Raw genomic sequence first — 27,726 nt, 5'->3', positions numbered from 1 at the left:
CCTTAGTGTGTATTTTCTGTATTTCTATATTTTCTGACTTTATTTTCAACTCTTATTTTCCTGTATTTTGATTTATCTACATATTTTTTATCCCGCAGTATTATACACATCGCTCTGAAAACTGTTTTCATTCTATTTTGGAGTTTAGAGGTCTAAACAAATAATGAAGTAACCATTAAGCAGCAGACCAAACTGACACTCGAAGAATTTGGGTACTGTGCTACTGTGATATAATAAGAAATATATACTTCATTTCTGACCCTCGTTCCTGGCACACAGCTCATAAAAAACTTGGAATCACCTCATAAGAGTGTCTTTTGTGTGCTAATGACTGATTGGCTGGGGGTGGGGGAAGGTAGGTAGCTGTGGATGGGGGCTGGTCCCCAGAAAGATCGAGGCATGACTAGAGGACTGGGACTTCTAGCCCCTCCTCTCAACCTCTAACGAGGGGAGAAGGGCTGAAAGGTAAGTTGATCATCAATGGCCAATGATTTAATCAATCATGCCTATGTAATGAGGCCGCCATAAAAATTCAAAAGAACTGGGTTCAGAGTGCTTCTGGACAGCTGAACACATGGAGGTGCTTGGAAGGTGGTGAGCCCCAGAAAGGGCCTGCGTCCCTTCCCACATGCCTTGCTCTATGCATCGCTTCCATCTGGCTGCTCAACTGTATCTTTTGTAATATCCTCTATAACAAATGGGTAAATGCAAGTGAAGTGTTTCTCTGAATTCTCTGAGCTGTTCCAGCAAATTATTTCAACTTGCAGAGGGGCATCATGGGAACATCGATTTTTTGCAAGTCAGTCAGAAGGACAACTTGGGGCTTGCAATTGGCATCTAAAGTGGGGGGCAATCTTGTGAGACTGAGTCCTCACCTGACTTCAGGTAGATAGTGTCAGGACTGAATTGAATTACAGGACACTCAACTGGTGTCCACTGAAGAACAGAATTTCTTGGTGTGTCGTCGGGTGTCAGAAGTGTTCTGCTGCGAGGTATGTGAGAGTAGAAAAACACACTTTTTTTTTTTCTTCCCTGTTTTGGAGGCCCACTGACCTTATTTCTGTCAATAAGTGACTATAAAAAGAATCACATAAAATATAAAGAAGGTTAAGAGTCTCTTTTATTATTAGGTAAAGAGATCCTTTCCATTAATAAGAGTCTCTTTTATTATTAGGTAAAGAGTCTCTTTTATTATTAGGTAAAGAGATCCTTTCCAATTGAAATGGGAACTGCAGAGAATGCTATTCCTTTTAAGAAGTGATGTGAAACTGAAAGAAATCTTATTTTAAAACCCCAGTGTAGATAACATTAAGAGTATACTATACCTGTTTTCTAAATTGTACACATTTTTTTCTCTATGGATAATATATTTTATAATTTTTAAAACATTTTTTAAAGGTTAAAAGAGGTAAAAAATGTGTTGGGACATGACTGTTACAAGATTGCTCATTTTGGAAATGCTCTATAACTTTTTAAATCATATCCTTGATATTTGACATGAGGGTTTTTCCAATTTTTCACTACTGTAAATACTGCTCTCCTGAACATACTTGTGAGTAGATCTTTCCTTACATTTCTGATTATTTCATTAAGATAAATTCCTATAAGAATCTTTTTTCAATTATTACCTTCATAATTTTCCAATTATTACTTTCTTGTCAATAGTATTTGAATAAATCTCATCAGTACTATGTATTAAAATTTTCTTAAATCTCTTCTGATCCAATAAATGAAAACTAACATCTTAATAATTTTGGATTTCTTTGGTTACTGTGAGATTAAATATCTTCTAATATAGTTATCAACTCTTTATATATATTTATGTAATAAACTGTCATACTTATCCTTTGTCCATTGTTTTTTGGGCACTTTTAGACAATTTTACTGTTTTTGTTTTTGAGACTGGGTCTCACTGTGTCAGCCAGGCTGAGTGCAATGGTGCAACCATGGCTCACTGCAGTCTTGACCTCCCCCAACTCAAGTGATCCTCCCGCCTCAGCCTCCTGAGTACCTGGTACTAAAGGAGTGTGCCACCATGCCCAGCTAATTTAAAAAATTTGTTGTTGAGCCAAGGTCTCACTTTGTTACCAAGGCTGGTCTCAAACTCCTGGGCTCAGGCAATCCTCCTGCCTCAGCCTCCTAAAGTGCTGAGATTACAGGTATGAGCCACCAGGCCTGGCAGTTTTAAGTTTTTGTGGGGTGGGTTTTGGAGACAGGATCTCACTCTGTGGCCCAGGCTGGAGTACAGTGGCATGATCGCTGCAGCCTCGACCTCCCAGGCTCAAGTGATCCTCCCACCTCAGCCTCCTAAGTAGCTGGGACCACAGGTGTACACCACTGTGCCTGGCTTTTTTTCTTTTTTCTTTTTTTTTCCAGAAATGGGGTTTTGCCATGTTGCCCAGGCTGTTAAATTCTTTAAAGGGAAAACTATTAACACTTTGCCTATTTGTGTTATAATACTTTATTACAGGGGTCGCCAACCCCTGGGGCCGCAGACTGGTACTACTCCATGGCTTGTTAGGAACCAGGCCACCCAGCAGCAGGTGGGCAGTGGGTGAACCAGCCCTACCACCTGGGCTCCGCCTCCTGTCAGATTAGTGGCAGCATTAGATTCTCATAGGACTGTGAACCCTATTGTGAACTGTGCATGCAAGGGATCTAGGTTGCGCGCTTCTTATGAGAATCTAACTAATGCCTGATGGTTTGAGGTGGAACGGTTTCATCCCAAAACCATTCCCCTCAACCCCCACAACCACATGGAAAAACTGTCTTCCAAGAAACTGGTCCCTAGTGCCAAAAAGGTTAGGGACTGCTGCTTTATTAGTTTTGCTTTTTATATATAGAAGTATTCTTATGTGGTCAAATCTATTGACCATTTTATAATTTTATTCTTTTTAAGCTTAGAAATTGCTTACTTATCCAATGATAAGTTAAATATTACAATCTTATGTAAGAATGAGCCATTTTATTTGTGGTTATATTTTTTCAGATTTTAGTATCAGATTATAATTACTTTATCATATAGAGTAGCTTAATATACTTTCCTAAACTTTATATCAAATTAGGTACTATAATTTGTTCAAGATATAATTTATTCCTTGAAAGTTTCAAAATGCCCAGGACATCAACTCATTTAAATTTTAGTTGCATTACTGTCAAATGTGATTCAATCTCTAGTTCATTCAGAATTAAATATTTCACTCTTTTAAATTATTTTAATCACCCCCATTATGTAGGCTTGAAAGCATTCAGCTGGCCACCTTTTTAAAGAACGGCCACTTTTAAAAAGAGACATTTTCCTCTTTTATACGTGATATACCTACAATGTGCCGTACAAAAGTACATTACAAAGAGAATCCTTTACTAATGAAGTATTTGTTTCTGAAGTACTATTAAGAGCAATAAGTTAATCCATTTAATGTTTATCACATCCAGATTTTGTATCTATTTTATATATATTTATTATCTCTTAGGAAGATAAATACCACACTTCTTCTATCTGTATATAACCCTCTGTCATAGGCTGAATTGTGTCTTCCAAAATTCTTATGTTGAAGCCCAACATCTGCTACCTCACAATGAGACTCTATTTGGAGACAGGGCCTTTCAACAGGTGATTAAATTAAAATGAAGCCATTGGGGTGGACCCTAATGCAATCTGACCATATCCTGATTAGAAGAGATTTGGACACACAGAGACACCAGGGATGGGTACACACAAATAAAAGAGCATGTGAGGACCCAGTTAGAAGGCGGACACCTGCAAGCCAAGGAGAAAGGCCTCAGAAGAAACCAAATCTGCTAACAACTTGATCTTGGACTTCAAGCCTCCAGAACTTCAACAAATAAATTTCTGTTTATACCACCAAGTCTTTAGGATTTTGTTATGGCAGCCCAGCAAACTAATACACCCTTTCTATTTCACATACCCTCAGAATGCCCATGTTTGACTAGCATAGTACTTCTGCAAGTCTTTGACAGAGCTTAATCAAAATTCAAGACTTTATCATAGAACCAAGAATTAAGAATAAGACTTCCCCAGTAAAAAATAATGTTAAATGGCAATCCAAAGGAGAAAGGATTGTCTTTTCAACAAATGGTGCTGGAAACACTGGACATCCACATGCCAAGAAGAAATTCATCTAGATACAGATCTCATACCTTTCATGAAAATTAGCTCAAAATAGATCAAAGACCTAAATGTAAAATGAAAACCTATAAAATCTCTTAGAAGATGATACAAGAGAAAATCTTAGTGACTTGGGTTTGTCAACTTTTTAGATACAATTCTAACAGTACAATCCATGAAAGAAAAAAATTGATATACTGGACTTCATTAAAAGTTCCTTCTCTGTGAAAGACAGCTAAGAGCATAAAAAGATAAGCTATAGAGCAGGGGAAAATAATTGCATAACACATCTTTGATAAAGGACTGGTATCCAAAATATACAAAGTCTTAAAACATAACAATAAGAAATAACCCAGTTACAAAATGGGGTAAAAGTCTAACAGATAACTCACCAAAGGAGATATACAGATGGCAAATAAACACATGAGAAGATTCTCAGTGTCATTATATCATTAGGGATTGCAAATCAAAACAGGATGCCACTACATACCCATTGGAATGGCAAAAATTCAAAACACTGACAAGACCAAATGCTGGTGAGGATATGCAGCAACCATAACTCTTATTCCTTGCTGATGGGCATGCAAACGATACAGTCATTTTGCAAGACAGGTTGGCAGCTTCATACAAAGCTAAACATAGGCTTACCAGATGAACCAGCAATTGCACTCCTAGGTATTACATTTACCCAAATGAGTTGGAAACGTATGTCTATGTAAGAACCTGCACACAATGTTTATAGCAGCTTTATTCACAATTGCCAAAAATTGGAAGCAACCAATATGTCCTTCAATAGGTGAATGCATAAACAAATTGTGGTACATACAATAGAATATTGTTGAGCTATATAAAGAAATGAGTTACTGAGCCATGAAAAAACATGAAGGAACTTTAAGCGCATATGCATAAAAGAAGCCAGTACAAAAAAGACTACATACATACTCTATGATTCCAACAATAACAGAACTAGAGAGACAATAAAAAGATCAGTGGTTGTCAGGGGCTCAGGGGAAGACATGAGGAGGGATGGGTAGGTGGAACACAGGGCATTTTTAGGGCAGGGCAACTATTCTGTGTGATCCTGTAATGATAAATACATGGCATTATGCATTTGTCAAACCCATAGCACTTTACAGCATGATGAATAGTGAATCTTAACATATTTCACTAAATGATGGCTCAATATTGGCTCATCAAATGTTACAAAAGTACCATACTAATGCAAGATATTAATAATAGTGAAACTGCAGGAGTGGAGAGAGGGGTATACAGGACTCTGGGTTTTCTGCATAATTTTTCTGTAAACCTAAAACTGCCCTAAAAATAGTCTAGTACAATATCTTAGAAATAAACTGAATACATTCTAACTATGAGCATCAAGCTTTTATCAGTAATTACTGGCAAATAAAGTACTCAATATAAGACAATTTTCCAAACACCTATGCTTGCCACCTAAGCACTAAAATTTATAACCTTAAAAATAGTTTTGCATAAGAATTTTCCTAAAAAGTATGTCTACTTCTCTATTTTGTATTAACAGAATCTTTTAAATATAATTTGACCCATTAGATTTGAACTAACATCAATTATTAATACTATTATGTCAGGGAATATTGAGGTTTCAGGCCACTGCCAGAGTATATTGAGTTAGTAATTCTACTGATTCTTCCACTGTTTTCAGCTGCAAATTTTTAGTCCAACAGCTTTTAGCAGCCACCTACTTCATATTTCCCAATCTGCTATCTACTAAAACAAGCTGAAATGAAAGTTTAAGGTAAAATTAGATGAACAGACTTATTAATAGCTTTTTATTTTAAATACAACTTTAGATTAAAACGACTTTGCAAGAAAGTGTCCACTTAACTATGGTGTACGGGCAGCCACGAGTGGTAACTATTCCTTCCTGGCTCACAAAGCATTTATTTTTTATTTCTAGTTTTATGCCAGTATTGAGGTAAAAGGAAGTCTTAATGTCATGTAAGGGCAGGCACTTTCACTTGAATTCAATGTGGCATATTTTTAAAGTCTTCCTACTACATAGTCACATATTTTCTTCTTCAAAGGTTTCTTTTCATTCTCTCTCTCTGCTTTCTTGATTTCCCCTCTGCAATTCCAACACCTCCTCCACCCTCCATCTTTTTGTCTTACCTCTTGAATTTTAAGGTTCATTTTACGTTTTGTGGTCTTCAGTTCCTCTTCAATAATGGCTGCATTCTTCTAAAAGTAGAAGGAGAAAAGATTCTAAATAATCTGAAATGACAGGAAGAAATTGTCTATAGGTATATCAGATCAAATCAGGTTTTTTTCTGGCAACCTATAAATGCTATTTTTAATATGGTTATAAATACTTCTTGTTATAAGTCTGAAGTAATTATTACCAGGAGTTACTTAACAGGAAAGTTATTTTATTACTTTGATACATGATTTCTATAATTTCCTCTTTTATATCATAAACAGTGATTAATCGCACCCACCTCCTATATAAAATTCAATAATTAGAGGTCAATCTGGTAATTGACAGACATTTTACTTACACGGTATATTCTTAATTTTTTAAAGAACTCTATTTTTCCAGCTTCAAATATTATTCATGCTTACAAGTTGAGGATGAAAAACACAGCTTTCCCTACTTATTCTCTTTCTTATTAAGATAAATGGCACCACAATCTCAGATGTAAAACCTCAGAGCCATCTTTGCCTTCTTTACTGCCTTCAGTCCCTCCCAGTACCATATTCGAGCACATCTTTTTTTTACAGAACATTCCTCTTTCCTTTCAAAATGCCACAACCCTAGATCAGACCTAATTTGGCTCATGCCTCAAATAATGCAATGGATTCCTAATTGGTTTCCCTGCCTCCAATTTCTCTCCCTATTTTCAATACCCTATAATACTGCTAAATTTGTTTTCCTGTTTTCATTATGTCACTTCCATATCAAAAATCTCAATCGCTCCCCACAGGATCAACCCCAACTACTAATTATTTCTGATTTTCAGATACTCTATAATGTCATTGCTAGCTAATATCCAACTTATTTCCCACAAACAAATCCTCACTCTTGTAAGGCTAGTTTATATATTTTTCCTAGCTGTACCTAGTAGAAAGATCCAGGTTCAAACCCGGGTAACAACAAGACAACAGGTATGTCTGATCTTGGACAACTGATTTATCCCAGGGACCCAGTACTATCATTGTTAAAAAATGGGGATAATAATATCCTACTTCACAAGATTTTGCAAAGATTAAACAAAATAACACATTGAACATCCATTACATTGCCTGGACCATGAAGGCAGAACAACATTGTTAGTTTCTTTTCCAAGTAGTCCTTATTCTTTGCTGCCTCTGCGTGTGCTCCTTGAAATGTCTTCACCCCTACACTTTGCTTCTAAAGGTCCTATCCCTTCCCTGAAGCCTGCCTAATCTATTCTAGATAGAGCATCCTCACCCTCTCAAACATGTCTGAACACAAAGCCCTTACTCGGCAATATTCACTTTTTGTCCTATCCTATTCTGTAACATTTCCTATACTCTTATTTTTTCCTTATTTAATTTCTCATGCTGTAGCTTGTTCTCCCAACTAGCATATGAGTTCCTGAAGAGCACAGGCTCTATCTCATACCTCTGGACCCACACCATCACTTGTATGGGGTAAGGGTTGTACAAATAATCAATCACAGATAGCACACAGTGGTTTAGGTTACCAGTGCAAATGTCATAGACCAAGAATCCTCAAATCAACATGCCAAATGTCAAATGCCAAGAATCCTCATATCAACATCACCTATTTTTAAAAGTCGCGTCATAGGTCTGTTACCTCCTCCAGCTAACACATAACAGTGTGTTTATACTTCAGAACTCTTAGACTCAAACCTTTGTTTGCGAGGCAATCTCCAGAGTGGCAGTCAACCTTTGCACCTCATTTTGTGCCTTGTCTTCTTCCTCTTTTACAGCTCTCAGTTGCTGGCGCAAATTCATAACTTCGAGATGCAACAGCTTCAGGTCCTTAGAATGCTCTTCCTGTATTGCATTCAGTCGATCTTTCAGAAAAGCTACCAGACCACACAGGAGGGGCATCAAGCAGCAGAAAGAAGGTCAGTAAAGAAAATCAAGCACCTATACAGGACCACATTTCTGATGACTCTTATCTCTATACCTGTTTTCTGAGGATTCAAATCCTTTTCAGTTTGCAGCCGAAAGATGTTCATCTTCAAGGACTGAAGGAGGCTTTCAAGACGGCACATTCGATTTACCAGAAACTCACAGTTCTTCCATAAAATATCTGTTTTTCCTGCACAAATTGCTTCATTTTGGATAGGACTAATGACTTTCTGGCTGTCCAGGTCTTCTAAACAGTTTGGAGCTTCCAAATAGCCTCTGGACAAAGATCCCAATATAACAATATTATGCAATGCAATTTCTACTATGGTAATCCCAAAAACTGAGTCAATGTAACATTTCCAATAAGAATAATAATTGGAGAGTGACATCACCAACATGGCAGGCTTCTGACTCTCCCTCCACATAGGGACACACTAATCAATTCCCTCTGAGAATTGATTAATTGACACACAGATCAATTCCCTCTGAGAGAAAGTCAGAAACAAGTTGAGAGACTTTTCTGTATCCAGCAACTGAGAAAATATCCACATTGACTAGGTAGGAAAAGCTGAGGCACACTCAGGTCCAAACCCCACCCCAGGCACTGTGCCATCCAATTAAGAAGGTATCCCCAACACCTATCCTCTCCCTGAGGAGAGAAGGGTTTGGACCTCATATTTACTACCCTAACTCTAAGATTCCCCACAGTGTGGCTTTTAATTCACCTGCCTCTAGAAGCAGAAGGGATTAGAGGCATACACAAGTCTCCCCAGACCACAGAACAAAGAGGTGATTATATATGGGTGTGTAAGCACTTACAGAGGCTTCATACCCCAGGATCAGGGTAGAGAAGGGCCTACAACTCAAAGCTCCCAGTTTCTGCCTGGAAGGGGTTGCCAATGTACTCTGTCAACTGCTGCTGTTACCAGTTGAGCTTCATACAAGCCTGCATCAGGGAATTAACGGGGCTGACAAACATAACCTTTGGCAGCCTGAACGGGAGCTTGGCAGCCCCCAAGCCTATTCCCCTGGCTCACTCCATCAATAACTCTAGTCTACCAATTCCTCCCGGAAAAAGTTTTTCCATGCATCAAGCACCCCAACTTTTATAACTTCTACTTGAGGGACTGCATCTTAAACCTCCTAGCTCTAGGAATAGAAAGGATTAGGAATACAAGAGTCTCATATGAGAATCTCCCCAGATCACAATCCTAAGAGGTAGTTTTAAACAGGAGTGCAAGCAGTTCCAGGGACTACACCTCTTGGAAGCAGTGCAGAGAAAGTGCTGAAACACACAGTTCTATTTTTCACTAAAAAGGATTTCTTTGTACATTCTTCCAGTGAATACTCGACGGTCTGGCTTCTAACTAACTTGCATCAGGGAGTTAATGGGGCAGCGAAACAATACACCTCTGGCAGCCTAAATGAGAGCTTGGTACTTGCCAGGACTTCTCCCCTAGCTTGCCCCAGTGATAACTCCAAGTCTACAGAAGCTTCCTAAAAGTAGTTTGTCCACTTATCTAGTGACAAACTTCTACAGCTCTCATATTAGGACTACCTCCTTAGCCACCCAGCTCTGGGAGCTGATTTGGCTCTGCATTTCCAAGTCTCTCTAGACCACAGAAAACAAAGAGGTAGATATAAAACGGGCCCACTCCCAGTGGCCATATCCTCAGAGGATGTAGTCTGAATGACAGTAGTATAGGTATTTGCCACAGAGCTTCTCCCTGGCTTAGAGTGGAGAGAGATAAATGCCTGCCTTAGTGCAGATAAATAATGCCTGCTTTAGCGCAGTAAGGGATAAATACCTGCTCTCAGCTTCACCCTGAGGATAGAAGGAACTGGAACATGCACCTAACACCCTAATATTTTCAGCTGCATCTAGAGAGCGTGGCTTCTGTCTTACTGCTCTCATGGTACTAACAAGACTTGGCACATCTTAACCTTCTGGGGTCACCAAAAACAGAGATATCAGATTGTACACAGAGATTTGAGAGATACATTATAATTTCTGGCTGTACGAATTGGTAAGATCTCCTACATGAGGGCCAGTTTGACAAGACTGGGAGAGGTTACTGTCTTAATGTACAGAAACCAACACAGAGAGTTAAAAGAAAAATGAAGAAATAGGAAAATATGTTCCAAATAAAAGAATAAGATAAATCTCAAGAAACCAATCCTACTGAAATGGAGATATGTGGTTTTTCCAAGAGGGAATTCAAAATAATGGTCATAAAGATGCTCACCAAGGTCAGGAGAATAATGCAAGAACAAACAGAATTTCAACAAAAGAGAGTAAGAAAGTATAAAAAAGCACCCAACAAATCATATAGCCAAAGAATACAATAAGAGAAATGAAAAAATTCAATAGAGGGGTTCAATGGCAGACTATATGAAGTGGAAGTGAATAAGTAAACCTGATGACAGGTAACTGAAAATCATCCAATGTGAGGAGCAGAAAGAAAAAAAAAAATGAAAAGGAGTGAAGATAGCTTATAGAACTTATGAGATACCATCAACAGAACAATATGCCATCATCAAAATTGCAGAAGGAAAAGTGAAAGGAACAGAAAACATATTCGAAGAAATAATAATAAAAAAAAAAAACTTCCCAAGCCTGGGGAAGGACACAGAAATCCAGATCCAAGAAACCCAAAGGACAACAAATAAGATGAACTCAAGAGTTTCATAGTCCCATACTTAGACACTTACATAGTGTGGATGTTTGTTCCCTCCAAGTCTCATGTTGAAATGTGATACCCATTGTTGGAGGTAAGGCCTGGTGGGAGCTGTTTGGGTCATGGGGCAGCTCACTCATGAATGTCTTGGCAATGAGTGAGTTCTCACTTTTTGTTCACAGAAGAGCTGGCTATCTAAAGGAGCCTGGCATCTCCTCCTCTTTCTCTCACTTCCTCTCTCACTTCTTCTTCTTCACCTGCTCCCCCTTTGCCTTCCACCAGGATTGTAAGCTTCCTGAGGCCCTCATCAGAAGGTAAACCAATGCTGGTGCCATGCTTTTTAGCCTGCAGAACTATGAGCCAAATATATGTCTTTTCTTTATAAATTACCCAGCCTCAAGTATTCCCTTATAAGCAACACAAAATAAGCAACACAGAATGTTGGTAACAAAGAGTGAGGCATTGCTGAAAAGGTAATTGAAAATGTAAAAGCAGCTTTGGAACTGGGTAATGGGCAGAGATTGGAAGAGTTTGGAGGGCTCAGAAGAAAACAGGAAAACGAGGGAAAGTGGAACTTCTTAGAGACTTAAGTGCTTGTGATGAAAATGCCGACAGAAATATAGACAGAGGACATACTGATGAGGTCTTAGATGACAGAAATATAGACAGAGGACAGGCTGATGAGGTCTCAGATGAAAATGAGGAAGTTATTGGAAAATAAGAGTAAAGGTCACCCATGTGACACCCTAGCAAAGAACTTGGCTGCACTGTGTCTGTGCCCTTAGGGATCTGTGGAAATCTAGATTTAAGAGTGATGTCCTAGGGTATCCAGCAGAAGAAATCTGTAAGCAGTAAAATGTTCCAGAAGTGATGTAGCTGCTCTTAACAGTCTACAATTAGATATAGGAGCAAAGAAATAACTTAAGGTTGAAATGTATATTGAAAAGAGAAGTACAGTATAAAAATTTGGAAAATTTACAGCCTAGCCATGTGGTAGAGAATGAAAGAACATTTTCAGGAAAGGAATTCAAGTGGCCTGTGGAGCAACCATTTGCTAGAGAGATTAGCATGACTAAAAGGAAGCCAAATGCTAATAGCCAACGCAATGGGAAAAAGGCTCTGAAGGCATTTCAGAAATATTTGAAGCAGCCCCTCTTGTCACAGGCCCAGAGGCCTACGATGAAAGAATGGTTTTGGGGACTTGGTGTCACCGCCCTGCACCACCTGAGGAGTGCTCCCCACATCCTGGCTGCTTTAGCTCTCACCATGGCTCAAAGGGCCCCAGATACAGCTCAGGTCACTGCTTCAGAGGACATAGGCCATAAGCCTTTGTAGTTTCCATGTGGTGCTAAGCTTGCAGGCATGCAAAATGCAAGAATGAAGGAGGCCTGGCAGCTTCCACCTGGATTTCAGAGGATGCATGAGAAAGCCTGGGTGCCCATGCAGAAGCTCTCTGCAAAGGCTCTGCTCCTGCAACAGGCTTCTGCTAGGGCAGCACTGAAGGGAAATGTGGGACTGGAGTCCCCACAAACAGTCCACCTGGAGGCACTGCTCAGGGGAGCTGTGGGAATGAACCCACTCTCCAGACCCCAGAAGGACACAGCCACTAGCAGCTTTCACCCTGAGCCTATAAAAGCCACAGGCACTCAACTCCAGCCCTTGAGAGCAGCCATGGAGGCTGCAACATGCAAAGCCAGAGGGACAGAGCTGTTCAAAGCCTTGGGGGCCCATCTGGCATACCAGTGTGCCCAGGATATGGGACAGAGAGTCAAAGATTGTTTTGGAGCTTTAAAGTGTGGGACCCATTGCTCCTTTCTTTTAGCCAATTTCTTCCTTTAGGAATGGGAATATTTACCCAATGTTTGTACCACATTGTATCTTGGAAGTAAATAACTTTCTTTTTGTCTTACAGGTTCACAGGTAGAAAGAACTTGCCTTGAGTCTCAGATGAGACTTTGGAATTGAGACTTGGGACTTCTGAATTAACGCTGGAATAAGACTTCAGTGCACTATTGAGAAGTGATAATTATATTTTGCAGTGCGAGAAGAACAAGATTTGGGGTCCAAGGGTGGAATGATATAGTCTGGATGTTTGTCACCTCCAAATCTCATGTTGAAATGTGATCTCCATTGTTGGAGGTAAGGCCTGGTGGGAGCTGTTAGGTCATAGGGGCAGATCCCTCATGAATGGCTTGGTGCCCTCCCCATGATAATGAGTGAGTTCTCACTCTGTTAGTTCACACTGGTTGTTTAAAGGGGCCTGGTACCTCCTCCTCTCTCTTGCTCCCTCTCTCACCATGTGACTCACCTACTCCCCTTTTGCCTTCCACCATGATTGTAAGCGTCCTGAGGCCTCAACAGAAGTTGAGTAGTTGCTGGCACCATGTTTTTACAGCCTGCAGAACTATGAACCAAATATATCTCTTTTCTTTACAAATTACCTGGTCTCAAGTATTCCTTTATAGCAATGCACAATGGACTAACACAGACACATTATCATCAAATTGTCAAAAGTTAAAGACAAAGAGTTTTAAAAGCATCAAGGGAAAAGTAGCTTGTTACATACAAGAGAACCCATACTAGACTATCGATGAAGTTTTCAACAGAAACCTAGTAGGCAAGAAGAAAGTAGAATATATAGTTAAAATCCCAAAAGAAAAATAAAACTGTCAACCAAGAATACTATCTCAGCAATGCTATCTTTCAAAAACAAAGAGGCAATAAAGACTTTCTCAGACAAACAAAAGGTGAAGGAGTTTATTGCCACTACCTTACAAGAAAAACTAAAGAAAGTTCTTCAAGCTGAAGGTAAAGGATACTAATTAATAAAAGAAAATATCGGAAAGCATAAAAATCACTAATAAAAGTACTGTCAAATTCAAATCACTCTAATGCTGTAATAGCAGGTTATTAATCAATTATATCTCTAGTATACAGGTTAAAAGACGAAACTAATAAAAACAACTATAGCTACAATAATTTGCTAAGGGATACACATTATAAAAACATGTAATTTATCATATTAAGAACATAAATAGTGGGAGCAGGGAGAGTGAAAGTGTGGAGTTCAGCCATGCAGTAAAAATTAAATTGTTATCACCTTAAAATAGCCTACTGTGTTTTTTGTAATCCTCAGAATAACCACACAGCAAAATGAGAACACATTGGATAACTAGAAGAAATGGACAAATTCCTAGAAATATGTAACCTACCAAGACTGAATAATGAAGAAACTGAAAATCTGAATAGGCCAATAAAGAGTAAGAAGATTGAATCAGTAATAAATAAAAAGTTTCCTCCTATCAAATAAAAACCCAGTACCAGATGGCATCACTGTGAATTTCAACCAAACATTTAATGCAGAATACCAATTCTTTTCAAACTGTCAAAAATTGAAGAGGAGGGAATACATCAAATTCGTTTTACAAGGCCAGCATTACCCTGAAATTAAAGGCAGACAAACACACTAAAAGAAAAGAAAATTACAGGTCAATATTCCTGAACACAGATGCAAAAATTATCAATAAAAACACTAGCAGCTGGTATGGTGGCTCACGCCTGTAATCCCAGCACTTTGGGAGGCCAAGGCGTGCAGATCACGAGGCCAGGAGTTTGAGACCAGCCTGACCAACATGGTGAAACCCTGTCTTTATTGAAAATACAAAAATTAGCCAGGCGTGGTGGCACTTGCCTGTAATCCCAGATCCTCAGGAGGCTGAGGCAGGAGAATCGCTTGAACCCAGGAGGCAGAGGCTGCAGTGAGCCAAGATTACGCCACTGCACTCCAACCTGGGTGACAGAGCAAGACTCAGTCTCAAAAACAAACAAAACAAAAAACAAACAAACAAAACACTAGCAAACCATCTTCCACAGTACAGTAAAAGGATCATTCACCATGATCAAGTGAGATTCATCCTTGAGATGCAACAACAGTTCAACACACACAAATCAATAAATGTGATCCACTGTATTAACAGAATGAAGGATAAAAATTATATAATCATCTCAATAGATGTAGAGAAAGCATTTAACAAAATTCAACAATGTTTCATAATAAAAACTCTCAACAAATCAGGTATAGAAGGAACGTACCTCAACATAATAAACGCCATATATGATAAGCCTACAGCTAACATCATGCTCAATGGTGAGAAGCTGAAAGCTTCTGATCAGGACTGAAATAAGGATGCCCACTCTCACCAATTCTATTCAATGTACTGTTGTAAGTCCTAGCCAAAGCAATTAGAAAAGAAAAAGAAATAAAAGAAATCCAAACAGGAAAGGAGGAAGTGAAATTGTCTCTTTTTGTTGAAGACATACAAAATCTTATGTACAGAAAACCCTAAAGACTCTACCAAAAAACAATTACAATAAATGAATTCAGTAAAGTTGCAGGATACAAAATCAACATACAAAAATCAGTAGCATTTCTATTCACTAACAATGAACTATCTGAAAAAGAAATTAAGAAAATAATCCCATTTACAATAGCACCAAAAAAGGACTCAGGAATAAGTTTAACCAAGGAGGTGAAAGATCTGTACAATAAAAACTCTAAAAGGCTGATGAAACAAACTGAGGATGACACAAATACAGTAATGAGTTATGTAATGAAAGGGATACATTCTGAGATATGTGTTGTTAGGTGATTTTGTCACTGTACGAACATCATAGAGTATATTTACACAAACATAGATGGTATAGCCCACTCCGTACCTAGGCTATATCTCCTGGGCTATAAACCGGTATACCATGTTACCATATTGCATACTGTGGGCAACTGTAAAACAATGGTATTTGTATATCTAAACATAGAAAAAGTGATGCCTTGCACTGCAATATTACCATAGCTATGACATCACCGGATGATAGGAATTTTTCAGCTCCATTACAATCTTATGGGACCACCACTAATATACACTCTGTCACTGACTGAAATGTCCTTATGTGCCACATGACTGTAAACTGAAAGATATCCCAGGTTTATGGATTAGAAGAATTAATACTGTTAAAATGTCTATACTACCCAAAGCCATCTACAGATTCAGGGCAATCCCTACTAAAATCCCAATGTCATTCTTCATAGAAATAGAAAAACCTGAAAATTCATATGGAACCACAAAAGACCCCCAAAATAGCCCAATCAATCTTGAGCAAAAATAACAAAGGTGGAGGCATTGCATTAGCTAATTTCAAATATATTACAAAGCTATAGTAATAAAGAGAGCATAGTAGCAGCACAAAAAGACACATTGTCCAATGAAATAGAATAGATAGCCCAGAAATAAACCCATGCATTTATGGTCAATTGATTTTCAACAAAGGTGCCAAGAATACACAATGGGGAAAGGACAGTCTCTTTAACCAAGTATTAGGAAAACTGACTATCCACATACAGAAGAATGAAATTGGGCCCTTATTTCACCCCATATACTAGAATCAACTCAGAATGGATTAAAGACAGATGTAAAACACAAGACCTGAAACTAAAACTACTAGAAGAAAACACGAGGGAAAACCTCTTTGACATGGGTCTCAGCAATGATTTCTTGGATATGACTCCCAAAGCACAGGCAACAAAAGCAAAAATAGACAAATAGGAATGCATCAAACTAAAAGTCTTCTGCACAGCAATCAAAACAATCAACAGAATGAAGAGACAACTCACAGACTGGCAAAAGATATTTGCAAATCATACGTCTGATAAAGGACTAATATTCAAAATATACAAGAAACTCAAAATACTCAATAACAAGAAAACAACCTTATTTTTTAAACATGGACAAAAACCAGAATAGACATTCCTCAAATGAAGACATACAAATGGCCAACTTGATACATTAAAAAAATACTCAACATCACAAATCATCAGGGAAATACAAATTAAAACCACGGTGAGAAAACCTCACACCTGTTAGAATGGCTACTATCAAAAAGATGAAAGATAACAAGCTGGCAAGGGTATTGAGAAAAGGGAACCCCCTGTACATAGTTGATGGGAATGCAAATTAGTATAGCCATTTTGGAGAACAGCATGGAGGTTCCGCAAAACACTAAAAGTAGAACTGCCATAGGATCCAGCAATCCCACTTCTGGGTACGTATCCCAAGGAATTGAAATCAGTATGTTAAAGGGATATATGCACTCCTGTGTTCACTATAGCACTATTCACAATAGCCAAGATATAGAAACAACCTAAATGCCCATCAATAGGGAAATAAGCCAGGCATGGAAAAACAAATATGCATGATTTCACTTATATGTAAATCTTAAAAAGTCAAACTCATAGAAGTAGAATGTAGAACAGTAGTTAACAAAGGCTGGGTAAAGGTGAGGAGGTGGACAGGGAAAGAAGAGATTGTTCGTCAGAGTACAAAGCTCCAGTTTAAGAAGAGGTATAAGTTCTAGCGATCCTCTGCAAAGTACCTTGACTATAATTAATAATAACGTATTGTATATTTCAAAATTCTTAAAAGACTAATTTTAAATCTTTTTGCCACAAGGAAATAAGTATGTGAGGTGACGGATATGTTAATTAGCCTGATACAATAATTCTACAATGTATGCATGCATCATAGCATCACATTTACCCCATAAATATATACAATTGTCAATTAAAAATAAAATATAAAAAAAGAAAAAAGAATAGACTAGTTAACAAGCATTTATTAACCACTCCAATTTTAAATATATTTCTTGTTATTAGGTAAAGATGAGGCCAATGTGTGATAAGTGAGGACCACTGACTTTTTAATTGTTGTTTATTTTAATATGGATTTTTCATAAACCTTTTCTTGTTATGTAGAAACAAGTGATAAAATACATTAAATATTTAAAGTGTGATAATTAGGTACATAATATATACATGCATATAAAATATGTATGCATATATGTTTATATGCATATTTTATATGCATAAAAATGTTAAATGTTAATTCTATTATAGTGAACTAATTATTAAAGTCAGCATGGAGGCAATATATTCATGTTTTTAGAAAATTTTTAAAGTCATAATAAATATTCCTATTGTGTTACCAACATGCTCAACATTTGAACCAAATTTAATCTTTAACTGCTAAAGGGTTATTTATTCCATGGGTATTATAACCCTGAGAGACACTCAGGAAATATATATGTAATTTTTAGAAAATCACACCAGTAAATTCTCAATTGGCTGCTTAAGCCCACAGATTCTGCAGGCCATTGATAATCCAACTTTTAATAACTTCTTTAGAAGCACTAGGGGAAAAAAATTTTTTTTTAGTATCTCATTCTAAATTATAAAATTTTTAAAGACTTCAAAAACCCCTTTTAATTTATAATAAATATGGGAGAAGAAAATGACCAAATTAATGGCATGAAGCAACATTTTAGCTTTTAACCTTAATATGTCTCTTTTTATTTTAAAATAAGAACAAATCTTTTTTTATTACATGAAAAATTACATGTTTGTTTTTAATCAAGTGAACAGAATACCGAAGTTTGTATACCTAATTAACACATTTTAAATATCTGTTTAGGAAAAAAGTGATAGTAGCTCTAGCTCTATCACAGAATGACAACTCTTCATTTTGCAAATGTTTTCTAAGTGATGCTCAAATGAAAATTATTTCTCAGTTCTTTTGCAAATATCCGTCTCATCTCCAAACTACTGTGACTTAATAAGCAGTGAAGCAAAATTCTTCAACCTACAGAGATGTAGTTCATTTTTGTTACCTTTTTTCACCAAAATCCAACATTATTAGGTCATCCCTCAGTGAACTGGTCTGTTCCTCAACTATTCTCATCCTTTGCTGAAGTACTGTGAATGTTTCAGAAGCTGTAGTGTTGATGTGGGTTGGAGAAAGGACCGGTCTGGACACTGTAGTTTCCATATGTACCTAAGAATACAGTCACAATCTTAGTGTGGTAGGTCCTATTATTGTTCAAAAATAGTCACTGCCATTCCTGTGCCAGGATTAGGCATCACTGTCCTGTTGAACTCAGGAATGGTGATGTGTTCTGCTTTGGCCAATTAAATATAGGTGGAAGTTATAAGAGCCAGCTTGTTCTTCACCATCTCTCTCTTTTCCCTCCCCTATGAGATAAGCAACATCCCAGGTAGGACTTTCTCCAGGCACTAGGATCCCACGGTGACAATGACATCAAACAGACCCACAACCCATTCATGATATACAGTGTGGATGTCATGACATACAATAAACCTATGTTGTTGTAAGCCATTAAGATTGTTGAGTACTTTATTTCATCATAATTTAGTCTATTCTATTTGCCACTATTAGTCACACACAAGGACCTATGACTTGCTGAGGGAATGGCTTTTATTACTAGCCATTTTCATCATAACATTATTACCATTCAACCTTCTTGAAAAACATTCTATACTTGGACCTCTGTACAGTTGTCATAAAATAAATGACTTACCAACTATGTATCCTACATTGAAGCAGCATTTTAAAAAATAACATGCAACCTTAACTTCAAGCAAGAGCAAAGACCTTTCTACAGCTATTGACATCAACTTTCCACAGACTCCTCCCCCAAAACGCAATGAAAATACATAAGAATAGTGAGAATACTTTCAAGATATTAGTGACAGAAGCAGAATTAGCTTATATGTGGTCACAACGTGTAAATGAATCGCGTTCAATGACAAGGTAATTGGTGAAAACTTTAAAAACACTGTCCTGCAACTCCGTTCTCTACAGACATTTCTCTACTAATCATGCTGTAAGCCTTAGCCATTTCCAGCAATAGTGTTCGTATGGGAATGTGTTCACAAGGGTCCAACTTGGGATATCAGGAATACACCTTTCTACCCACTTCCTATGTCATCAGGTATCTCCCTGACCCTTACCTTCCTGGAAGTGAAAGGGGGGTCCACCTCATGTTCAAGTTGCTGAAGGTGGTCCTGGGACCCAGGGCAAGAATTCATGAAGTGGGAGGACTGGTGGCAGGATTTACGGGAGCAAGAATCATGGTGGGGCTGAGCTTGCTATACCCGCTGAGGATGTTTCTTCATCCTGAAATCGCTCTCCAATTCACTTTGTATCTTCTTCCCACAGCTTCCAGAAAATGGCCTTTCTATTTTTTTCTTTTTCGAGGCAGAGTCTTGCTCTGTCACCTAAGCTGGACTGAAATGGAGCGATCTTGGCTCACTGCAACCTCCACCTCCTAAGTTCAAGCAATCCTCCCACCTCAGCCTCTTGGGTAGCTGAGATTACAGTTATGTGCCACCATGCCCAGCTAATTTTTTTTTTTTTTTGTATTTTTAGTAGAGACGGGGTTTCACCATGTTGGCCAGGCTGGTCTCAAACTCCTGACCTCAAGTGATCTGCCAGCCTCAGTCTCCCAAAGTGCTGGCATTACAGGCATGAGCCATCACGCCCAGCCTATTTTTCTTTTTACTCTTACTATGGTGTTTCTGACCAGAATTTTTCTTTCATGCCCTACTGTGAAACATTTTTTGACACAAGCTTTTTGCATTCTTTAGATTTGCTGTTAAGTCAGCTTAAGGACATGGGGTGAAAGAAGCTCCCTTCTATTAATTAACTTTCATTTTTTTCAGTTCATTCCTGAAGGAAAGACAAAGACATGCAGATATTGATGCAGTCTCTGGACACGCAAAATATTCGAAGTAGGGTTCCTCTACATTTCTGGGAAAAAAAAAAACTGATGTGGAGACTCCTGGTAATGTTACCACATGAGCCAGTATAGTATTCCTCAAGTAGTAAAAGAAAGAGCCTCTGAGTAAGCCCGTCAGTCTGGATCAGCTGCCATAAACCAGGGCTGCAGTTGGTGGAGCCACCAACAGCACTGGGTGGGGAAAAAATGGAGGGGTAACAATGGAGAAACACCTCCATTCTATTTTCTGTCACCTGCTGTCCAGCTACTGACCTAGAGATAAATCATGCCAAAGATGGTGAGAAAACCTAGGGAAAGGGTGGCTAATAGGGTGTGTGCAGACACAGCTCCTTTGTCCTCTCTCCAAAAGAAGCAGAAAAGCTCATGACCCCAGCCTCGCCTCAGCAGGCACACTCATGTGATATATTCTGGCCAAAGAGACTTTGGGCAGAAGTTTGCAAAAGGGCTCCTAGGCAGACTTTTGTTTTTCTAGATTAAAAAAAGAGTAATGATGGTACCTGTCTTTTCCTACACCCTTACAATTCCCAGAGCATTCCATCAGTCAGGTATGCAGCAGCTCACTCTCAAATATAAACGAAGAGCCAAGGATCACCAGTGTCTGATAAACACAAGGAAAAGACAGAGAACCTCAGTCTCTGTTGACACTTGGGCAAAACCAGTAATCTTCAAACTCTGCTTATGTGAGATAAAAAACTTTTTTTTTTTTTTTAGTCACTTTCTTCTACATATAGTAGGCCCAGGCATTAGCTGGTGGAAAAACAAGTAGAAGGAAGAAGTAAAAATGACAAGCAGTGCTGGAGAGGGGAAGGGAGAACAATTTCTGTGGCAATTTATTAGACCCAGGTAGCTGGTTATAATATAGAGTCTTGTCTATGTTCATTTATATCAGAAGCCAAGCACATAATACTAATACTCATATTGCAAAAGTCTATCTTTGGAAAAAAATGGAAATGGAGAAGCTCCCCCATATATTTTGAATAGGATGCAGATTCCCAACTAAAATTTTTTCATGTAATTGTTCAAATGTTTAGTTTTGTTGATATTTCCCTAAGGAACCTATGATCTGTATTAAATGCTTACATTGGCTCTCCAGGACATGTGTACATTCAGCCATGAAAACAAAACAGCAAATCATTTAAATTGCTTCATTTGTTTTAAAAAAAAGAAGGTCCAACATGTCGCGGTAGGAATTTGGTTTGCATCCACACTGAGTGCCACCCGACCCTGCTCTACACTGAAGCTTCTCAGGCTTCCATAGAGAAAATATACTTTCAAAAAGGAGGAACCAACTTGGCCCAGCCTCTGAGGGGAAGGAGGTTTATAGAAAATTCACCCTAAGAAGGGGGAGATTGAGGTGATTCGGACACTGATTGATGGTTGGCAGGGGACAAAGCTTTTGAGTGAAATACATGGTGTTATCCTTAAAATATCCTCTTAGTCAATCGCTGAGAATCCTGTTCAGGTCATCAAAGTTGCTGATACAAAAATTAAATAAGCCAATCTAGCCTTTGGGGATTTACTAAAAACAGATCTCATGGCCAGGCACAGTGGCTCATGCCTGTAGTCCCAGCATTTTTGAAAGGCCTATGTGGAAGGATCACTTGAGGCCAGGAGTTCCAGACCAGCCTGGCCCACATGGCAGGACCCTGTTCTCTTCCAAAAATTTTTAAAAATGAGCTGGGTATGGTGGCCTGTGCCTGTAGCCCTAGCTACTTGGGAGGCTGACGCAGGAGGATCACTTGAGCCCAGAACGTAGAGGCTGCAGTGAGCTATGATTGTGCCACTGCACCCCAGCCTGGGTGACAAAGCAAGACCTTGTCTCTAAAAAAAAATAAAAAATGAAAACAAGTCTCAGGGTTAGTTAAAAACCTTCCCTCCCAACCACCACCTCCACTTCCCGCCATGGGAAAACAAAAACAAAAACCAAACAATGCCAAGGTCAGGAGAGTCCTTGGAAGCAAGCGAGGGGGCAGTAATGGCTGAGTAGCAAGAGGACAGCCTTAAAGCCACCAGGCAGAGTCCCCGAGTATCTGGGAGGCTGTTAAAGTATGAGATAAGAACTTTCAATCCAGTAAATTAATCTACCAAGCTGGGGCTTAAAGTTAGAGAGAGATTCTCATTTTCACTGCAGTTGCTCATACCCTTGCCTGTCCTCCCCATCTGGTAGGCCCAAAGCAGGGGTAGCAGAAATGCCACCCACACCCCTACATACATAAATACACGCACACTCTCCAATGGCCACTTGGCAGATCCTCATAAGTCACAGTTCTATGGCTCATAGTCTAAGAAGCACAGTCTTACATGAAAACAATCTACCTCTAATGGCTGACATTCTAGCAAAGAGAAACAGCTTTAACATATCTGTGCTTTGTTGTGTTTGAAAAGGAGCAAATATTGATTGCTGCCCTGAACCTAAGTCCTAACGCTTGATAGTAACAATAATAAAAATACTGAGATATAAACTTTTATTTTTTAAAAAGTTCATTCATAACTAATTTCTATGCATATATCATTATCAAACTAATAGAATTCTGTCTTAATGTTTAGGGAGAATATTTCCAAAGAGCTTCTAGGCAGGTAACCTTATGGAAAGCATGGCAAGAAAAAGACCAATGTCACAAGTAATATACTAGTAAAAACCAGATGACTTTGAAAAGAGAACACATGCTTCTGTGGACACAGCCTCCATTCCTACACCTGGCAATAGGTGTACACTGGCAAAAGCATATACAAGTACATGCTGTTGGTTCCAAAATAACAGTCCAGGGAGTCAATGTTGTTTATCACAACCACTAGAAAATAATATGGTAACACTGTCTTCATTCACTCACACATCTAACAAATATTTCCTGAACATTTACCATGAGCCACACACTGTTATAGGCAACGGGGCGGGGGGCAGGGGTTGGGTAGAGCAGTACGAACAAAACTCCCTGCCTTCGTGGAGCTTATATTCCAGCTGAAGAAGACAGACACTAAGTAAAATACATAGTTTGTTTATTGGTGATAAGTGCAAAGGAGGAAAATGAAATACGAAAGAACATGGTATGGAGGCTACAGGGCAGATTTTCATTTTAAACAGGGTGGTCAAAGAAGGCCTCATAACATTTGAGCAAAGAACAGTTATATAGATATCAGAGGGCAGAAAGGCCCAGAAGACGGAAACAGCAAGTGCAAAGGCCTGAAGTTAGAAGGTCTGATGAGTCCGCACATAATAAAGAGGTGGGTTTGGCTGGAGAGGAAGGAGTAACACAGAGAACATTGAGATGAGGTCAGACGGTAATAATAAAACCAGAATACGGCTGGGCGCGGTGGCACACCTGTAATCCCAGCACTTTGGGAGGCCGAGGCGGGCAGATCAAGAGGTCAGGAGATCGAGACCATCCTGGGTAACACGGCGAAACTCCGTCTCTACTAAAAATACAAAAAAAAAAAAAAAAAAAAATTAGCCGGGCGTGGTGGCGTGCTCCTGTAGTTTCAGCTACTCGGATGGCTGAGGCAGGAGAATGGTGTGAACCCAGGAGGCGGAGCTTGCAGTGAGCTGAGACTGCTGCACTCCAGCCTGGGCGACAGAGCGAGACTCCGTTTCAAAAAAAAAAAAAAAAAACAGAATACACAGAGCCTTGAAGGCCATTGTAGAAGTCTGGCTTTTGCTGTCAGTGATTCTCAGAGTCACTGGAGGTCTATAGCTGAGGAATGCTATCCAACTTTCCTTTTAACTGGATCATTTTGACTCCCTCCCACTCCAAATGATGGAAGAACAAAAGCAGAAGTAGAGATGCTGCTGGCCAGAACCAAGGTGACAGCAGCGGTATTCCTACTGTAAGAAGTGGTTAGTGGTTAGATATACTTGAAAGATAGCTTTTGCTGATGCATTAGATATGAGATATGAGGGAAAGGAAGAAGCCAAGATTACTACAGGGTTTTTGGCGTGGGTGGTGCTATCACTGAGACAATGCAAACTTATTAAGGAAGAATCCGTTTTGTGGAAAAGATAAAGAGTAGTTTTTAAAATGTCAAATTTAAAACATGAAAGATACCAAATACATTATTGAATTTGTGGATCTGAAGTTTGGGGGTGAGGTGTGGACTGGAGACTAATTTCTGAAGAGCTCAAGAAAACCATAAGGCGGGATAACAGAGAACACAAAGGATTAAAGGACCTAGTCCTGAGCACGCCAAGATTAACAAATTAGAAGCATGTGGGGGGTGGGGGGGCGGCATTTAAGACGGACTAATACGAACTTCTCTAAAGTGGGGTTAAAAATAGACATTTTTCTATCTTTAGAGCCTAGTACAGTGCCTGGGAAATTATAGGTGGTAAATAAACAGGAGAATACTTCGACAGGAATTTAACGAATGTCTATTCCGTTCTAGCAAGAGCGCCAGGTACAGCGGAAACCGTAAAGAACAAGTGCAAATTCCTGACACCTATATTCTGGTAAGCAAGCCAGGGAGGATTAACTGGTGGCAAAAATCAAACATTAACGCCGAAATAGCCTTCCCAGGAACCTATTAAACTCCAACTTAACACATAAATAAAGGTGGTACTGGGCTTATCTGGAGGCTTCGGTGGCTATCTCCCATCCCTCAGCTGGAGCCAGGCCAATGCAAACTTCGCTCCTAAATGGCTTTCACCGGCAGCCAACGCCAAAGCGCCTTAAATCAGGGCCCTGAGGTCCACGGAGTGAGACTGGACTCCGTCAGGACAGGGAGAGGGCGCCAGGGAGTGGTGACTGTCCTTATCTGAGCCGACGCCTCGCGAGCCTCCGACCACCGCTCACCAGCCCGGGGCCCGGCAGCCTCACCTTACAGTCCATCTGTCCGCCTGAGGCTCCGTACTGCAGCAGGCGAGCGGGTTTCCATGCAACTAACACAGCATTTTAAACCAACCCGCTCCCCGGCGCAGTAGCTCCGGTACGCAGGCGCACCCGTGGCAGGGCATGTCGGGAACTGTAGTTTTCCCGGCCCAGGAGGGCCCTCCGCCCTGGGCGAAACCCAGGCCGGCATCCGGCGGCGCTCAGGGAATGCGTAGCGCCGTGAACCGAAAGACTGCAGGCTCCATTGTGCTCGCGAGCGGGGCACGCCGGGATATGTAGTTTCCGGCCCCTGCCCTCCGGGAGGTCCTGTGCTGCCTACTTCACAGTGACTTGTCTCTGCCTGGTGAACTCGCGGTGTTCTGCTAATCTTGGTAAATACATACTCTACAGCAGAGTAACGAGCATAAAAATTGGTTGAAAATTCAGAGCTTAAACATTCTTCTCGTTAAAGGAAAAATCAAGTCCCTCTTCGTCCTCGTCCATGATGGCCACATGGAGAGTAAAACACAGAAATCTGTTTTCTGGTCTTTCGTCTCTTCAGCATAAATTATTTCTTGCCCTGTCTACAAGTTAATAGGTATTTGTAAATCTGAGTGTAAGTAGCTATGAAACGAAAAAGAGCATTGAGCTGTCCCTGGTTTTTTTGGTGGTTTGCTTCTTTGAGATAGGGTCTTCCTCTGTCGCCAAGGGTGGATTACGGTGGTGCGATCTCGACTCACTGCAGCCTCGACCTCCCAAGCTCAAGCGATCCTCCCATCTCAGCCTCCCCAGTATCTGGGACCACAGGCGCGCGCCACCACGTCTGGCTAATTTTTGTATTTTTTCGTGGAGGCGGGGTTATCACCATATTGCTCAGGCTGGTCTCTTTGGGCTCGAGCCATCCGCCCACCTCGGCCTCCCAAAGTCCTGGGATTACAGGCGTGCATCACCACACCAGCGTTTCTGAGTTGTTTTGCTTTAAGAATATGTATTCTCACTTAAGGGAAAGCCTTCTATAGTGCAAAGACGCGGCTTTGCGTTTTGGTAGCTGGACAGAACACCTGTTATCCCTGCCAGGGCAATTAAAATGCATTTCTCTCTTCTCCCTGAGAGTGCAGCCAAGAATCACTTCAGCCCTCTCAAATAAGCAATCAGATCCGAGATGAGACCTCATTTACTTAGCCTGACAATTGATCTTGCTATTCTAATTCTTTTCATAGCGGAGCCTCAATGTGAGATGCAGAGACTGCCCATCAAACCACAGCCATATTCATCAAGCTTTGAGCCGATCCGGTGAAGGAGAAATGAGCACTGCATACATTATTCAGAGAAAGGGACCAAATAAAGCTTTTAATAGGAAATGAAAATGTATTTTAAAGCGTCGGTGCAAACAGCCAATTATTTTCATTATGTATGTTTTATCTTGCAATGACCTCTGGTTTATCAGTGGAATTAAGAGATGAGTGATACATGTATCCACGTGTTTTTGTGTAATGAGAGTTTTCACCTTCTCCTCAAATCTCCATATTAAGCAGCAGTCAGGGAACCAAACTGATTAAATTCGTGTTTTTCATTTGTTTTCCCTTATTCACTGTCTGGCAAACCGTATAAGAACTTAAGCAATTACAAAGTTAGAGAAAAGGACCTGAAGTCTTCAATAAACTTGAAATCAGGGAGTATAGTCCTCCACCTTTATCCTTTTTCAAATTTGTTTTGGCTGTTCCTTTAACTTTCTAGTTCCTTTACCTTTCTCCCAAATTTTTTGAATCAACTTGTTGATACCTACAAAAATTCTGCCAGGATTTTGATTGAAATAATGCCAAACATACCGATTTTCTTGCTGATTTCCCTCTTGATTTTCAGTTGATAAATAGTTCTCAGACATTACCCCATTTATCAAACAAGATCATTTCATTCACGGAAATCCTAGATATTCCATGAAGACCACATTCTGTTTCACTGCGATAACCTCCTAACTGGTTTTCCTATTACCCCTTCCAAAGTATCCTTCATATGGCTACCAGATCTTTTAAAAAAGTAAATCTGATTATCTCAGGTCTTTGCTTAAAAACATTTAATCGTTCCCCCATTGAACTAAAAGTTTTCCGTTGAGCAGGATGAAGACCAAACTGGTAATAGCTTCAGCCAAACCCTCCAGCCTACTCTGCACCTAGTGCCCCAGTGGAACTCTGAATTCAAGCCTGCTACCATAGAATGTCTTTGTGCTTGCAGGTTATGCTCACTCTGCTGCCCACGGCCTTCCTCTTGTCAGTCTCACCAGCTCAACAGAAACTTAGCCTCTTCTGTGAAGCCATTCTATTCTCTCCCAAAGCACTTCATAATTGTCAATGTATCTTATTTCCCCTTATTTGAG

The 27,726-nt window shown here is 39.6% G+C and overlaps 1 protein-coding gene and 2 long non-coding RNA genes across 8 annotated transcripts in view; 2 read left to right on the top strand and 1 right to left on the bottom strand.

Annotated features, from left to right (window-relative positions):
- Positions 1-25,495, bottom strand: part of CCDC150 (coiled-coil domain containing 150) — a 92,071-nt gene extending 66,576 nt beyond the window's left edge. For 4 of the 5 annotated variants that reach the window (XM_063695061.1, XM_055379328.2, XM_063695063.1 and 1 more), the window contains exons 1-5: positions 25,362-25,495; positions 18,625-18,788; positions 8,286-8,506; positions 8,003-8,181; positions 6,278-6,346 (exon numbers count right to left, since the gene is read on the bottom strand). In XM_063695061.1, the coding sequence (XP_063551131.1) occupies positions 6,278-6,346; positions 8,003-8,181; positions 8,286-8,506; positions 18,625-18,788; positions 25,362-25,373 (645 nt within the window). In that variant the 5' untranslated portion in view covers positions 25,374-25,495. The remainder of the gene's footprint in view (positions 1-6,277; positions 6,347-8,002; positions 8,182-8,285; positions 8,507-18,624; positions 18,789-25,361) is intronic. The other variant, XM_063695064.1, reaches the window with a different exon arrangement.
- On the top strand, positions 377-13,348 carry LOC129531930 (uncharacterized). Its single transcript, XR_008677413.2, has 3 exons — positions 377-465; positions 8,083-8,223; positions 12,821-13,348. It is a non-coding gene; the product is annotated as an uncharacterized lncRNA (long non-coding RNA).
- A 108-nt stretch (positions 25,496-25,603) lies between the features above and the next one.
- Positions 25,604-27,059, top strand: LOC129531931 (uncharacterized). Of its 2 annotated transcripts, XR_008677414.1 has the most exons (3): positions 25,604-25,744; positions 25,825-25,950; positions 26,573-27,059. It is a non-coding gene; the product is annotated as an uncharacterized lncRNA (long non-coding RNA). The 2 variants fall into 2 exon arrangements; XR_010129657.1 differs by lacking the exon at positions 25,825-25,950 and having other exon boundaries at positions 25,617-25,744.
- The last annotated feature ends 667 nt before the right edge of the window (positions 27,060-27,726 follow it).

Source organism: Gorilla gorilla, chromosome 11 (genome assembly GCF_029281585.2).
Source record: "Gorilla gorilla gorilla isolate KB3781 chromosome 11, NHGRI_mGorGor1-v2.1_pri, whole genome shotgun sequence".
Lineage (NCBI taxonomy): Eukaryota > Metazoa > Chordata > Mammalia > Primates > Hominidae > Gorilla > Gorilla gorilla.
The sequence above is the reverse complement of the archived record's forward strand: the minus strand, read 5'-3'. Positions and strand labels throughout refer to the sequence as shown.